The sequence below is a fragment of the Thalassophryne amazonica genome, chromosome 7 (assembly GCF_902500255.1).
Source record: "Thalassophryne amazonica chromosome 7, fThaAma1.1, whole genome shotgun sequence".
Taxonomy (NCBI): Eukaryota; Metazoa; Chordata; class Actinopteri; order Batrachoidiformes; family Batrachoididae; genus Thalassophryne; species Thalassophryne amazonica.
The window spans coordinates 61,179,199-61,194,909 of record NC_047109.1 but is presented as its reverse complement, the minus strand read 5'-3'; the positions used below and the strand labels follow the sequence as shown (position 1 = coordinate 61,194,909).

At 39.6% G+C, this 15,711-nt stretch overlaps 1 protein-coding gene across 1 annotated transcript in view; it reads right to left on the bottom strand.

Annotated features, from left to right (window-relative positions):
• The window catches only part of LOC117514018 (ubiquitin-conjugating enzyme E2 E2-like), a 178,509-nt gene extending 167,829 nt beyond the window's left edge, over positions 1–10,680 (bottom strand). The window contains exons 1-3 of the mRNA XM_034174298.1: positions 10,521–10,680; positions 5,515–5,698; positions 777–827 (exon numbers count right to left, since the gene is read on the bottom strand). Coding sequence (XP_034030189.1) covers positions 777–827; positions 5,515–5,690 — 227 coding nt within the window. The 5' untranslated portion in view covers positions 5,691–5,698; positions 10,521–10,680. The remainder of the gene's footprint in view (positions 1–776; positions 828–5,514; positions 5,699–10,520) is intronic.
• Between the last annotated feature and the right edge of the window lie 5,031 nt (positions 10,681–15,711).

Below are 15,711 nucleotides of genomic sequence, written 5' to 3'. Positions count from 1 at the left end.
TATGATTAATTCACGCAATAAACAAGGCCGTCTGGGGTGCACTAATTCCAAATTGCCAGATGAATATTACAAAGCTGGTTTCCTTAATCATTTCAAACAGGTGCCTATGAACAAATAGCACCAGTAACATCTAAAAATCTCCCATAAGTGTCCTCAGCCTCACAATGACTGACTTTGGTTGCCTTTCTTAATTACCGTCAGAGAGCCGATTTAGACGATAATTATTGTGCTGTAACAAATAGGAGCATCATCAATGACTGTGCCACTTCATGTTATTTAACTTAATAAAGGCTGTCTCCTGCACTGCATCCCAAAGGCAAGCCCTTTGTCACGTCAGACAAGACTGATGTACATGTGGTCTGCCACTCGCTCGTGACCATATCTCTTTCTCAAAGAGCTGACAGCTGCAGTAATAGCACACAATAACCATTGTCTGTGGTAAATCCCCAGCAAGGCAAAAAGAAACCGCACAAGAATATAAACAGGTTTGAAGCCACACTCATCTCTCTGCAGCTCAGTATCATCAAAATAATATAAAAAAGACTTTTTGAACCCAGGTCACCGTATATGTTATACAACAATTTTTCCAGCAACACCAGTGCATATGCTGATTCATGTGAGATAACATCAACAAAAACCACACAGAGGCAAAAGCAAGTCTTTTAGCAAAGCGTAGCGTTTCACTTTCAGAAACAACAAGCATGATTCTGACATCTACACTCATTACAGTTTAAGCCACATTACAAATATCACTGGACAGAAAAACATCATCTTACCTGCAGTTTGGAGGTGGATCTAGTGTTATTTCTGCAAGCTCCTTCTGAATCCTGGAAAACAAACATTTTGATATTAAAATCTCTGCACGGGGGGGGGGGGAAATCACTAAACATCAAACAGCTGACGTAAGTCGCTTCTTTAGTCCAAGTCAGTGCTACAAGGCTGTACAGGGCAAAACACAATATCCATTTCATTCCAAAAATACCATTCTGTGAGGCTAGCAGTCAGTGTGTGCTTTTGTTCCATATAACCAAGAATTCTACGCTAAATAAATTTAAACTGTTTTTGTAATGTTGCTTTTATTGGCAAATCTATATATTAATAGCCAAGTTGCCCTCTGTGTGCATGTATGCATGCGTGCGTGTGTGCGTATGGCGTTGATCACGGGGAAACTGGGGAGAGCTGATATTTGCTGTTTACTTGTGTATTTTCAGTAAAGGATGAATGCCACAAACATAGAAAGTTGATAGGACTAATATTTTTGGAGAAATTAGGGATATTAGCTAGGAAAACTTAACAATGGATGTCGATAATTAAATTCTGGACTCATGCCATTCCAGCAGGGGGTCGTAAATCATCTATATATTAAAAGTGAAGTGGTGTCTGTGTACGTGCATGCATGACTGCATGATTTTAATTAGTAAGCTCATTGTAAGTACCTAATATAATTATAAATACATGGATGACACAAGAAAGTAAAAACATTTATTTTCATTGTGGTCCATTTAAAAATCAAATGACAAAATAGAAGCAATAACAAAATAAAATAATAATAATAATAATAGTGTGTGTTAATGATAACAACAACCCAAAGTAAATGAACATTTAAAAAAATTACGTAATTAACAGGGAAAAAAGGGTTGAATTCTTTCTCTAAAAACTGTTGAGGTCTAAGGTTCTAAAAACATTCTGGACTCACAAACCACCACAACTCATTATAGAAACTATGCCTAATTTATTTCCACCCATGAAAAATGTTAGCTACCTATTTTATAAACACTACCCAACCTAGAGCCGTGGATCACCACGGGCAATATGCTAGTTGTAATTAAATGTCTGAGCTGCATCAACTACACACAATGCAAGCTCAAGTTTAAGTATATGTACTGTATACTGTGAATTATCATTTATTACATAAAAAAAACAAAAAAAAAACAACAAAAAAACACCAAACATTCTTTGATTACACCTTCACAAAATTTGACAATGATGTTGCTTTCCTGTGTTAAATTATTCTAAACTGAACTAGAAATCCGTCAGCAAGGATACTAAATAATCCCTTCACCCACCACCCGCACTGACATGAATAAGGTTGTGCAGTACGTCAATATATTTAAATACGAGATATGTAGACGGGACAATACCATAATACAGATAAATCTTCGATGTTGCGTTATAACCATTTTTCCTGTTCTCAGACTCCATAGAAAGCAAGGAGGCAGCTCTGTCACTGGCTCAAACCTGCTCCGTTTCTCTGTCAGCACACAGAACTGTTTTTTACACAACTTTCCAGCAACATTAAGGGGCAGGGTTCAAATTTAATGCCCCCATACAAAATCATGATGAATTAAGAAATAAAAATAAGATGTTTACATACATGGAGCATCGTAGTGATGCAGAATATAAAGTCTGATAGTATAGGTTCTGTCTAAGAGCTGTTCAGAGCTTTCTTCATCAGCAGAGTTTAGCTCATTTTTTTTCCCGTGTGCAGAGAGAACGTTTCAGTCAGAGTCAGCAAACACAGAGACAGAACACGGTGGTCATAGAATGTGACCATCTGAAACAAACTTAGAGGCAAACATTATTTTGCGATTGTTTCACAGCGGTTAACTGTAAACACAAATAGACAGAGCAGCAAAAGTTTCTTTCCTGATGCCTTCACTGTCGCTAATAAATCAAAATCTCTCTAGCTCTTTCTGCACAAGAAAAGCAGTGGCCTTCCACATCACTGAATATATAGTTTCTATTGCAACCGTGGAACAAAAAGACTTTAAAAAGCTACATTTGACCCACTCTTGTTTACACAACTGTGCTTTGTTCAGCAGGAAATAACCTGGAAGGTTTCTTATATGATTAGTCTTTAAATGAAAGTGCTTGTGACATCATATGTGTGGCACTAAGCTAAAAGTGAACCTTCATCCAATTTTATATTACACACATACAACATCTCAAAATTCTGAACACACTTTACCATTCAGTTCAATGCAAACCACCTGTGGTCCTGAATGAAAACAAGGTGTCCAATGTTTTACGAACTATAATACTTCACTGTTGTATTAAATTCCAATATGAACATTACCAATGAATGAAAAACAGTTTTTGTCAAGATCATTAAAAACTACAAATAAACAAAAAAAAAGAGCAAAACTGATATGAGTTCATAACATCAACTTCCCCCACCCTTATTTTAAGCAAGAGATGTGGATGTCTACATTATCTGGTGAGAAGGAAACAAAAATAATTTTATTGATAAACCTTTCGGGATAAATACAGCCTACCCTTTGATCAGCATTCATTTAGATCAGTGGTACTGGTAAGCAGATGCACAGAAACAGTGGGAAACCCTTGTTATTTTTTGAAGATGGAATTTCAGTGTGCTTTGCTCAGTGGGCTTATGGCTGCACAGAGAAAAGATGACAGACACTTATTCCTCAACTCCTTTAATGTTAACTGAGATTCTTTCTGTGATGTAGTGGGGCATGAAGTTGCAACAGCCTGAGTGAGTACCCAACTACAGCAGGGCTACAGTCTCTCAGCAAGGCTGTATTTTTTTTGTTCGCTGTTAAAAAAAAAAAAGAAACAGGGAATGTGAGTGCGCAGCAGCTGCATTTCTTCCTCTCAGACTGTGATTTTACCACAACTGCATCAAAATTAATGCAGTTATCACTTTAAAATCAAGTTACAATGAGACAAAATCAAACTTATGCAAACTTGTGCCAAATGGTGGAGGGTGGTTGGTACATGGAGCAACTGTCTCCACTATCACAGAGCTAATGTAAGCACTGATTTTGCAGCATATACCAGTGGCCTTTACACGGTGTGACGGCATCCCCAACAACTCTTTGACACATGCTTGCTTTATAGCAGGTGACAGCATTGCAACTGCGAAAATGCGCACTCGGACATGTTGCACTCTGGTTGGTGATCATGGTGTGCACTGGTGAATGGTACCCCGCTATTGAACCCAGTAATTACACAAAATTACACACAGACTTGAAATTTAGGCCGTCAAAAATATGAGTTTCTAGATAACACTATGCAGTAAAATCAACCAAACAGTTTAGAATAAGTTTTGCTTGCAAGATTCATGGACAGACAGTTGGACAAGGCAATTCCTATATAGTCCCAGGGGGGCATCATAAAATTGGGTTTTGAACTGTTGGTTGAGTATAAATATGTCACTGTGGACTCCAAGCACTTTTGATAGGGATGATGGCTACTTTCTGACATTTTACAGACAAAAACCTATTCGGACAGGATTACTTTTGCATGGGATGTTTGGGTTATGTAATTATTTCCAGATTTTCTTGGTGGGTTTAGCCCCATATGATTGTGCCACTTCAGTCAGTTTTATGGACTCCGTTGTACTGTGTCAATAAAGATTACATAGATTTTTACCTTCTGTAAAACAATCCTAAAGAAATTACCTCAGATTATACGAATCCAGAGCAACTAGACACATCAGTAATTTGGAGGTTCTTAAAGCCACATTCAGCCGACAGATAATTCAAGAAGACAACAGAGACTGAGTGTTAAAATGGATCCCTTCAGTCACAGAGTGAAAAACATGGAAATGAAAAAGAAAAGAGCAGAAGGTTGATAATTTTTTTAGCCCCTCCCATCTCTGTCATTTATATAAAGAATCCTTATCCATTCTGAATCAGAAACAAATTATTACATTACACTATCTCTTCATATAAAACTAATCCATTCCAAACAGGGCTTAAGAAAGCTCATGTAAAAAGAAAAATGTATACGCTGCTGCTCAAAGGTTTGGGAACATATTACAAAATGATTTTTTAAAAACTGATTTAATGATCGTTTGGTTAATAAATTGATAAATGTCAAGAAATTGTTCCATTTTATTTGGTGTTTCCAAATGTTTGAACAGTACAAATACTATTGTTGCAGTCTTACACTTGACTGCCAAGGAAATCCATCACAAATAATAGTTTAAAGTCATTATTCCGACTGCGAGTAGGAACTGACTTCTAATGCTGCTGATGAATTCATGCTGATACAAATGCAATATTTAGAACAAACGAGAAGACACTCCGTGTTAGACAGAACAATTTTAAGGGAAGCATACATATTCAAAAAGGAAGGTGCACATAGCATCACTCACTGATACAAAGGCAGACGGTGGCCTCAGCCAACCACTGCTGGTTACATAATTCTGTCATTGCCTGTCACTTTATTTTTTTGGTGGTGTTGGCAGTGTAGTAGAGATGAGGGCTGTACAGCATGAACAAAATCCATTCAAACAAACCAGGTGGAACGGGAATATCTCTTTCAAATGACAGCAATGACATTCCAATGCCGAGCTCCGTGAGTTACCCGCTTTGTGTAGGTTTAATGTCAGTCAAGCTGAATGTTTGAAATGACAATGCCAGTGGGACTACACTCTCTTTTTATGTGACTTCACACCTCTAGGCACATGGGGGAGAGGCCCTTAGTCTAACAAACAAGCCCTGTCTAAATGATTCACCCCAGAGAGCCACATTTCAGTCTTCTTACCTCTTGGCACTAGTTGAAAGTTTAGCAGCGGTTTTACTGGAGATTTTGGTCTCCTTCTTTTTGGGCTGTGCTTGCTCTCGCTCCTGTTCTGCCGGTACAGATTCCCTTTGTTCAATGTCTGAGCTTCCCCCACTGGTACTGGGGCTGTCGTCCGGTCTCTGCACTTCACTGGACATTGTGGGCCCTGAAAAAGAACAGCAAATAATGTCACTCTACCCCGTGAACACAGCAAAGAAAACGTCCACTCCTCAGGACAATAAAGCTTCTCAAATTGGTCACCTGGACCATGTTAGCAAAACACGTAAATTTAAAGAAGCCTGTAATATTCAGGCTTTAGTACAACCCCTGGCAAAAATTATGGAATCACCGGCCTCAGAGGATGTTCATTCAGTTGTTTAATTTTGTAGAAAAAAAGCAGATCACAGACATTACACAAAACTAAAGTCATTTCAAATGGCAACTTTCTGGCTTTAAGAAACACTATAAGAAATCAAGAAAAAAAGATTGTGGCAGTCAGTAACGGTTACTTTTTTAGACCAAGCAGAGGAAAAAATTTGGAATCACTCAATTCTGAGGAAAAAATTATGGAATCACCCTGTAAATTTCCATCCCCCAAATTAACACCTGCATCAAATCAAATCTGCTCATTGACACTGACCCTATGCCATGACATTGACCCTATGTGTCTTTTTGCAAGGAATGTTTTTGCAGTTTTTGCTCTATGGCAAGATGCATTATCATCTTGAAAAATGATTTCATCATCCCCAAACATCCTTTCAATTGTCCAAAATATCAACATAAACTTGTGCATTTATTGATGATGTAATGACAGCCATCTCCCCAGTGCCTTTACCTGACATGCAGCCCCATATTATCAATGACTGTGGAAATTTACATGTTCTCTTCAGGCAGTCATCTTTATAAATCTCATTGGAAAGGCACCAAACAAAAGTTCCAGCATCATCACCTTGCCCAATGCAGATTCAAGATTCATCACTGAATATGACTTTCATCCAGTCATCCACAGTCCACAATTGCTTTTCCTTAGCCCATTGTAACCTTGTTTTTTTCTGTTTAGGTGTTAATGATGCCTTTCGTTTATCTTTTCTGTATGTAAATCTCATTTCCTTTAGGCGGTTTCTTACAGTTCGGTCACAGACGTTGACTCCAGTTTCCTCCCATTCGTTCCTCATTTGTTTTGTTGTACATTTTTCGATTTTTGAGACATATTGCTTTAAGTTTTCTGTCTTGATGCTTTGATGTCTTCCTTGGTCTACCAGTATGTTTGCCTTTAACAATCTTCCCATGTTGTTGGTATTTGGTCCAGAGTTTAGACACAGCTGACTGTGAACAACCAACATCTTTTGCAACATTGCGTGATGATTTACTCTCTTTTAAGAGTTTGATAATCCTCTCCTTTGTTTCAATTGACATCTCTCGTGTTGGAGCCATGATTCATGTCAGTCCACTTGGTGCAACAGCTCTCCAAGGTGTGTTCACTCCTTTTTAGATGCAGACTAACGAGCAGATCTGATATGATGCAGGTGTTAGTTTTGGGGATGAAAATTTACAGGGTGATTCCATAATTTTTTCCTCAGAATTGAGTGATTCCATATTTTTTTCCTCTGCTTGGTCTAAAAAAGTAACCATTACTGACTGCCACAATCTTTTTTTCTTGATTTCTTATAGTGTTTCTTAAAGCCAGAAAGTTGCCATTTGAAATGACTTTAGTTTTGTGTCATGTCTGTGATCTGCTTTTTTTCTACAAAATTAAACAACTGAATGAACATCCTCCGAGGCCATAATTTTTGCCAGGGGTTGTATAATTAGGATATGGCTGAAATAATAAACAGTAACTGTGAGTCAACAAAATGTCAGGAATAGCTAAAAAAAAAAAAAAAAACATAAAATGCTTACCACATTTCTCCAAAACCAAGCTTCTCCAAAACACTTTTGCTCAAAACTATATCTCAAATGTTGGCAGTTTAGATTAAGTTTACTTTAATTTTTCATTTGGGTTAAAAGCTGTGGAACACCCATTCAGATATGGAAATCCTTGGTTTAAAAACATCATGAACCTTTCTATAGTTCATGTACAACAGATTAAAACGTGCTTATCTAATTTAACCAGATACCAGAATAAAACGTTTGAAGGATGTTTAAAAGCAGTGCAAAAAGGCATCAGATGGTTTAAACTATATCTGTGTACAACAGTTTAAAGCAGATTTAAATCCAGTTTAACAAACAAAAAAGGTGCAAATGTTTATATTTAATGACCTGAAATAAATTAAATGTTGACTTTTGTCTGATAAATACCATAACTACTGTTTCTTAAAACACTGGTGAATATTTTTCATCTAACCAGCGTAAGCAATGTCAGCTCTACTCAGGTTTGAGCTGAAAAATCTGAATACTGGACTGCATTTCTATAGCACTTCACCATCTGATGCAGATGTTCAAAGTGTTTTACAATGATGCCTCCCATTCATCCATTCACACACCATCATCAGTTCGTAACTTGGAGGCTCAAGGGCACCTTAGCAAGTCACATGTCTGATGGGGAAATCAAACCGATCCAGATCACAAGTCCACCTCGCTAACCTCCTGGCCACCACCTCCCTCAGAACAATGCACAAAGCCATGGTGCTGAAGTGGAAGTAGCTTACTGTTCAATTTACAAACTTTTAATTTGTTTGACAAAAATTAAACTGTAACCCTTGTTTTAATCCTAACCCAAACCCATTTAAGATTAAATAATTTGTAAGGTTGCTCACCAGCTGAAGCAAGGTTAGACCCTCATTCCAACACTGGAAGTGGGCTGTGCATTTCCAGAAATGGTGGTCAGATTTAAGAGTTTATACACACGCCACAAGAGGAGATAGATGCCTCTGATGTCAAGACACAAAAACTCCTCACAATGCACAGAGGTTTCCACAAAAATTGCAGCACCCTGAGTCTCTATAAGCAATGGAAAGAAGGAGGTCGAGGATTAGTGAGTGTCAGAACCAAGACCCAGGATGAGACCAGGACTATCCACTACATCAAAAAGATGCCCACCTGAGATCAACTGCAACAAGAGTGCCTCAGATAGTTGAAGACAGATGGTGATAAGGAACAGGAACAGGAGAAGGTATCATGGAAAACCAAGCTCCTCAATGAGATATACCATTGACAGTGGACGTGGCTGACATCAACAACTACTAGCTAGAAAAGCTGTACTGAAGGACAGCACAAAGACTCTTATCATGGCATCACAAGAACAAGTCCCAAGCACCAGATCCAGAGGCAGGAGTCTACCACAGCCCACAGGACCCAAGTTGCGAGATGTGCAAATGTGCTTCAAAGACAGTCCAGCACACAGTAGCAGGATGGAAGATGCAAGCTGGGACAGTGTACGCTGAGACACAACCAAGGGTTGGTGATAGCATACAGGAACATCTCTACCACACACAAATTTAGAAGTCCCCCAGGTCCAAATGGGAGACACCACTGAAGGTGGTTGAGAACGAAAGGCCTAAGGTCCTGTGGGACTTCAAATTACAGACAAGCAGCTGCTGGCCAACCAATCAGACATAGTGTTGATCAATGTGCCACTTCCAGACAACAGCAACATCAGAAAGAAGGAGCACAAGAAAATCATGAAGTACCAAGGGCTGAGGGAGCAGCTAGAGCAGAAGTGGAAGGTAAAGTCCAAAGTGTTCCCAGTGGTAATAGGAGGACTAGGAGCTGTAACCCCTAAACTGGAAGAGTGGCTTCAGCAGATTTCATGCACATCAGAGGTCTCTGTCCAGGAGAGTGCAGTCATAGGAACAGCAAAGATGCTGTGCCAAACAATCAAACTCCCAGGCCTCTGACAGAGGACCTGAGCTTGAGGAACACACATACCACCCTCCCCAGGGAGATAAATGCATCTATACAGTTTTTAATGCTGGGCAGACAAGTAATTTGATCACATCTAGTTGGTCTGTGGGAAAATAAAACAGGCACTCTGCAGAATTTTTGTTGGCATTTTTCTCGACTACATAATTAATCATATTATTCAAAAGTGGAAAAAGGGGCTGATGTAGACTGAATTCAGAATGCGAATAGAGTGTGTCGTGTAGGCAGGTGAAAGACGTTTCTACAAGTCCACAGTGACATGAAGATTTAAAGGCCATCTGTTGAATAAAATATTTCTAATATTTATTATATATTAAAATTATTACTACAGCAATTGGAGTCAGTGTTTGAAAGAAGTGCAAGTACTTTCATGAATAACTGACACTCAAGATCACACTGCTGTCAAAAGGGTAACAGTTTTCTCTTGAATACAGTCTGAGTCTGAATAATATTTCAGTTCTGGACAGCCAGAGGGTGATTTCGTGGGTTTTTAGTTGTGACAGATCATTGCTCCCGCTGGTTTAATGTGAAGCCATGAAGTGTGGCTGGTGATGGCTAAAATGTTGGGGGGGGGGTCACGGTCAGCGCACAGACCCTAAACACTGTCCAAAAAAAAAAACAAAAAAAAAAAAACACGGAAAGCCAACCAGGCGGTGGGGAGGAGAACACAATGGGCTCGTTCGGAGGAGGAGGTGAAACCGAGCCGATCGCTCCGCGAGCAGCGCCGGCAGCTAGCTAGCGTGATGCGGCGGCAGGAGGCGCAACGCACGAGCCGCTCGAAGACGAATAAAAAACGGGCCCAAGCCTTTTAAAACTCAATGTCAGAAATAAATAAATAATTAGATATGGCACGGGAGGCGGACCGAGCCGACAGCGAGGGCTGATGGAGGTCTGTCCGCGGCAGGGCCACAGAGGAGGAGGAGGTTTGCGGAGTGTCCACATTGTGCGTTGAGGCAGCAGTGACCCCGCCGGCGCCTCGGCACAAAGGGAGGCTCGTCCCACACATCCGCCTCCCCCTTCTTCTCCTCCTACTCCGCCTGGACTGTGGAAAAAAACGCCACTTTCGCGGGACGTTGACTTACTTTTGGCGCACGCACGACAGGCGGCTGAGCGCGTGTCGACATTACCTGACGGCTGGCCGTCGACGCTGTGAATCCGCGTGGTAATCCCCAAAAACGGCGGAGGATAAAAAATAAAGTCAATCCTGGCACGGCCGTGTGCTCGCTCCCGCGTCCTTGCGATTTAACTGGCGACAGCAGCAGCAGAACACCGGACCGCCTCCATGCGCGCGCCACCGCGACTGCGCGCGCCGCTCGTGCACGTGAGCTGCGTCGGTGAGGCGGTGGAGGCGCTGAAAGAATAAAAGAAAAGAAAAAAAACCCCACTCAATTAAATTAAGAAAATATTGTTTTTCAAGGGACAAATAGGTACACTTTGGATTAATCACAGCGCGTATCCGCAGGGGCGTAGACACTCTCATCACTTATTTTCAAGGGTCTTGGGGTCAGGGGAGCTAGAGCCTATCCCAACATAGGGTGTGGCCAGGGTACACCTTGGAGTGAGCACCAGTCTGTGGGGCCATATGTAGACAACTTTCAACTTTCTGGATATTTTAATTCATAAAAAAGACAATAAACTTGAGACTAGTCTGTATAGAAAGCCCACTGATTGCAATTCGGTTTTGCATGGTACATCATATCATCCGATTCATTTGAAGAAGAGTTTGCCTTATTCACAGTTTAACCGGATACATCGGATTTGTAGTTCAAATTCTGATTATAATTTACAAGCTGAAGATTTGCAAAAACGTTTTGAACAGAGACATTATAATCCAGTGTGGATCATAGAAGCTTGAAAAAGATTTGAGACCATGTTGCAAAATGACTGTCTTTACAGTAAGAACAAAAACATATTAAAACAGAGCCTTCCAGATTGAACTGCATTGTTCAATATTCACCATTAGGTGGAGCATTTGAGAAAATTATTAAGAAGCATTGGCACATCATTAAAACTGATCCTAAATTAAAAGACATCAAAGATTTTTCTTTGCCACCTCGTATCGTTTTTAAGAGGGCTCCTAATTTGAGCTCCATGCTCGTCCGTGCAAATTTATCGTCATGCTCTCAACCATATTATCCACAAGTATCACCACATGGGAACTATAGTTGTGGCCATTACGCCCAATGTAATTTTACATATACAACTCAATCATTTTTACATCCCAGAACTGGCAAAGTCTTTAAAATTCGTGGCACTATTTCATGCAACACTGCCAATGTTATTTACATGTTAAAATGCCCTTGTGGCCTAGCCTATATTGGCAAGACAACAAGACCTCTTAAAATTAGAATATCGGAACAGAGATCTAATATTCGGAATAAAGATAAGAAAAGTTCAGTGGCCATTCATTTCACACAAGCTCAACATAATGTAAGCACACTGAGATTTATTGGGATAGAACAAGTAAAACTGACGAACCGTGGTGGTGATATTAATCAAAATTTAGTTAAAAGAGAAAGTTATTGGATCTACACGCTGGACACTCTCAATCCCAAAGGACTTTATGAGGATTTTGACATCAGACCTTTTTTGTGATTCTTTTTTGTAGCTTTGTCATCATGAATATTTATGTAGTTGTTTTTATGCGATCTTTTCCCTGTTGTCTATTTCTATGTTTATACTGATTCAATTCTAGTATTGTGTTGTTCGCACCATTTGGATGCACCTGTTTGCTTTTTCTTTTGGCTTGTACCTTCTTTTTGGTTTATTTATTATTACTTGTCCACAGTATTCTAGGATGGTGTACACCTGATGCTCACATTGTAAAAGGCATACAACATGTGAGTTTTGTTTTTTTGATGCTGTGGTACTGTGCAGAGGCATTGATCGGTTAGTGGCTTAGGTCCACTCTTCATTCTTTATTATCATGCCTTTTATGGACTTAATTGAGTTTTTTGGAATTATAGAGATATCCATTTTTAATCGTAATATATGAATTTATGAAATCATTTAATCATGTCATTTTTCAATGGTGTAGAGTGTTATAAATTTTGCCTATAGGTAGTTCTGGTCCATTTGGCAATGGATTAGGGCCCTTTTAAAGGTAATAGATTTTTTAAGTATCAAATTGGCGTTTTTTGTCATGTAATTTATTGGATTTAAACCGCAGTGAAATTTGTCTTTTTTCATATGCAGTAGATATTTTAATAGATTGAAGTTGAATATTAATTCAGCATGTACCCTGTTTGATTGTGTGTAGAGGGTAAGAATGATTGGCAACACATGTTGCTAATCATTGTGCGTTTATATACAGGTGCATCATGATATGATAATTATGTCTGAGGAAGGGCGAGGCCCGAAACGTCACACTTTCTTTTGGTGCTGCATTAAAGGTTTGCTTGGGAGCTGACTGGCTGTGCGGATCTCTTTCTTTTTTGCTTTTGATGCTATTTTTCGACCCTGCACGCCAATACAGTTTGTGATGCATGTGTCATTTCGTGATTTTTTTGCCATATGTAGACCAACAAACATATTCACACCAGGAGTGTAGTATGTGGAGTGCCACAAGGGAGTTGCCATGGTCCACTATTATTTACAATTTTCACGAATGATTTACCATATATTTTTGATAAAGCTAGTATAGTGATGTAGGCAGATGATTCAACCATTCATACATCAGCACGCTCACACGATTTAGAAGCTGCTTTAAATATGGAACTGCACAAGGTAGACTGGGTAACATCCAATACGTTAGTGTTGAATACAGTAAAGACTGCATGCATGATTATTGGCTCCAGCTGTGTTATTATGAAAAACCCCGTATTAAACATTAAAATTAATAATATGAGAATAAATCAAGTACATGAGACTAAGCTGCTGGGTGTAATGGTAGACTCAAAATTATCATGGAAAAAACATATAAATAATATTTTTGTGAAAATGGGCAGGGGTATATTGATTATGAGAAGACATGCAAGGTTTTTAAGTTGTACAACATTGAATTACGCTATTAAAGCATTATTATTAGTATATCTGGAATATTGTCCAGCAGTTTGGTCAAATGCCTCCAGAGAAATGATAAATAAATTACAGATTATTCAAAATATGGCTGCTCATATAGCATTTAAGTGCAGTTATAGGACTAATATCATTACAACGCATAAAAACTTAAACTGGCTATTCATTTTTACCAGAAAGATTGTTGTCACTAAGTTACCTTATATTTTGTTTAGGAATTTCTCGTTCAGTTCAGAAAATCATAGATACATAACCAGACATGCGGTGGTGGGAAACTTTACGCTACCTGTAGCCAGGACTAATGCCATAAAGCAGTGGTTCCCAAACTTTTTCAAGTACCCCTTTGGGCATTTGAGTTTCAGTCATGTACCCCCTGTCACCGGAGGACTTGACATGTCATTTAAGTTTTATCAACCACATAAAATTACATCATATATATACCACAATATACAGACACATTTGTGTGTATCATTTATTAGAGTAACAAATGTTTTATTAACTTCAAATTTAGTGGGCTGAACCTTTGAGGCACTTATTAACAAAACCTACTGAAGCCTCATTTCAGTATCTGCCTTAATTAAAACAATTTAAACCACAATGTGAACAATTATAATGCAATGGAAAACTCCAATGTTTAATGTGAAGCGTGGGCTTGACTGGATGCACACAGCTCAGTAATGTTAGGCTCAATGTGTGAAAGGCTGAGTCTCAAGTCATTTTCAACATTAAGTCTGGCTCTGTATTTTGTTTTCATGTTCGTCAGTGTGGAAAATCCACTTTCACACAAATACGTAGTTGCGAATGGCATGAGAGTCTTAATAGCGCGCTTTGCAAGTGCAGGTTGCTCCACGCGCAGGCCAATCCAAAAGTCAGTATCTTCTGATTAAATTCTGCTTTTAGCGATCCATCTGTTGCAATGTCAATAAGGCTCTCCTGTTCCGCTGTTGATAAAGACGTGGTCACGGCACTAAATGGATGACGTATCCACTTGTTTGACCCGTCCGCCTCAGGAAAATATCTGCGCAGCTCTGCAGACAGTGCGCCAAGGTGCGCCTTCATCTCTGCTTTCACGCAGCCTCTCAGTCTGAGTTTGTTTGAACACAAAAACTCATGCAACACTGGGAAAACTTCGGTATTGTCTGACTCAAGGGAGTTTATCCAGAGTTTTACCTTTTTGATCATGGCCTCAATTTTATCTTGAACATTGAATATTGTTACAGTTAGCCCTTGTAATCCAAGATTTAATTCATTCAGATGTGAAAAAATGTCACAAAGATAAGCCAGACTAGTGAGAAATTCTTCGTTGTGCAAATGTTCTGACAGGGCAAAATCATGTTTACTGAAGAAAACTTTAAGTTCATCTCTCAACTCAAAAAAGCGAGTTAATTAATACCCTGCCTCTTGAAAGCCAGCGCACCTCTGTGTGTAATAACAGCGTCCCATACTCACTGCCCATTTCATTACACAACGCAGCAAACAAGCGCGAGTTCATGGGCCTGGCTTTCACAAAGTTGACCATCTTTATGGTGATGTCCAAAACATTCTTGAGGTGAGCAGGTATTCCCTTTGCAGCCAGCGCCTCACGGTGGATGCTGCAGTGTACCCATGTGGCATCTGGTGCCACTGCTTGAATGTGTGTCACCACACCCCCATGTCTACCTGTCATTGCCCGTGCGCCATCTGTGCATATACCCACACATCTATCCCACATTAGGCCGTTTGTGTTCACAAAGTTATCCAGCTTTTGAAAAATGTCAAGTGCAGTGGTCCTTTCCTCAAGAGGTTTACAAAAGAGCATGTCCTCTGTTACTGTCCCTTCATGTATGTAACGCACGTATACAAGGAGGTGTGCAAGGCCAGCAACATCTGTGGACTCATCCAGCTGTAGAGCGTAATACTCGCTGCCTCTTACACGTTGAAGAAACTGTTTCAAAACGTCCTCAGCCATAGCACTGATGCGTCGAGAAACTGTGTTGTTCGATGACGGGATAGTCCGTATAGTATTTTTTGCCTTTTCCCCCAACATTGCTCCAACCATATCTGAGGCAGCAGGGAGTATTAAATCCTCCACTATAGTGTGTGGCTTGTTAGTTTTAGCAACTCTATAGCTGACAATGTATGATGCTCGCAGCCGGTTCCTGTTGGCAGTGTCTGTCTCTGCAATACAACTTTTACTTGCAGATAATAGTTTCAGCTGACGCTCAAAGTATTCACGTGGTTTATTTTTCAAATGGGGATGACTGGTCTCTAAATGCCTGCGCAATAGTGATGGCTTCATTGCATTTTGCGATAGAACTTTTG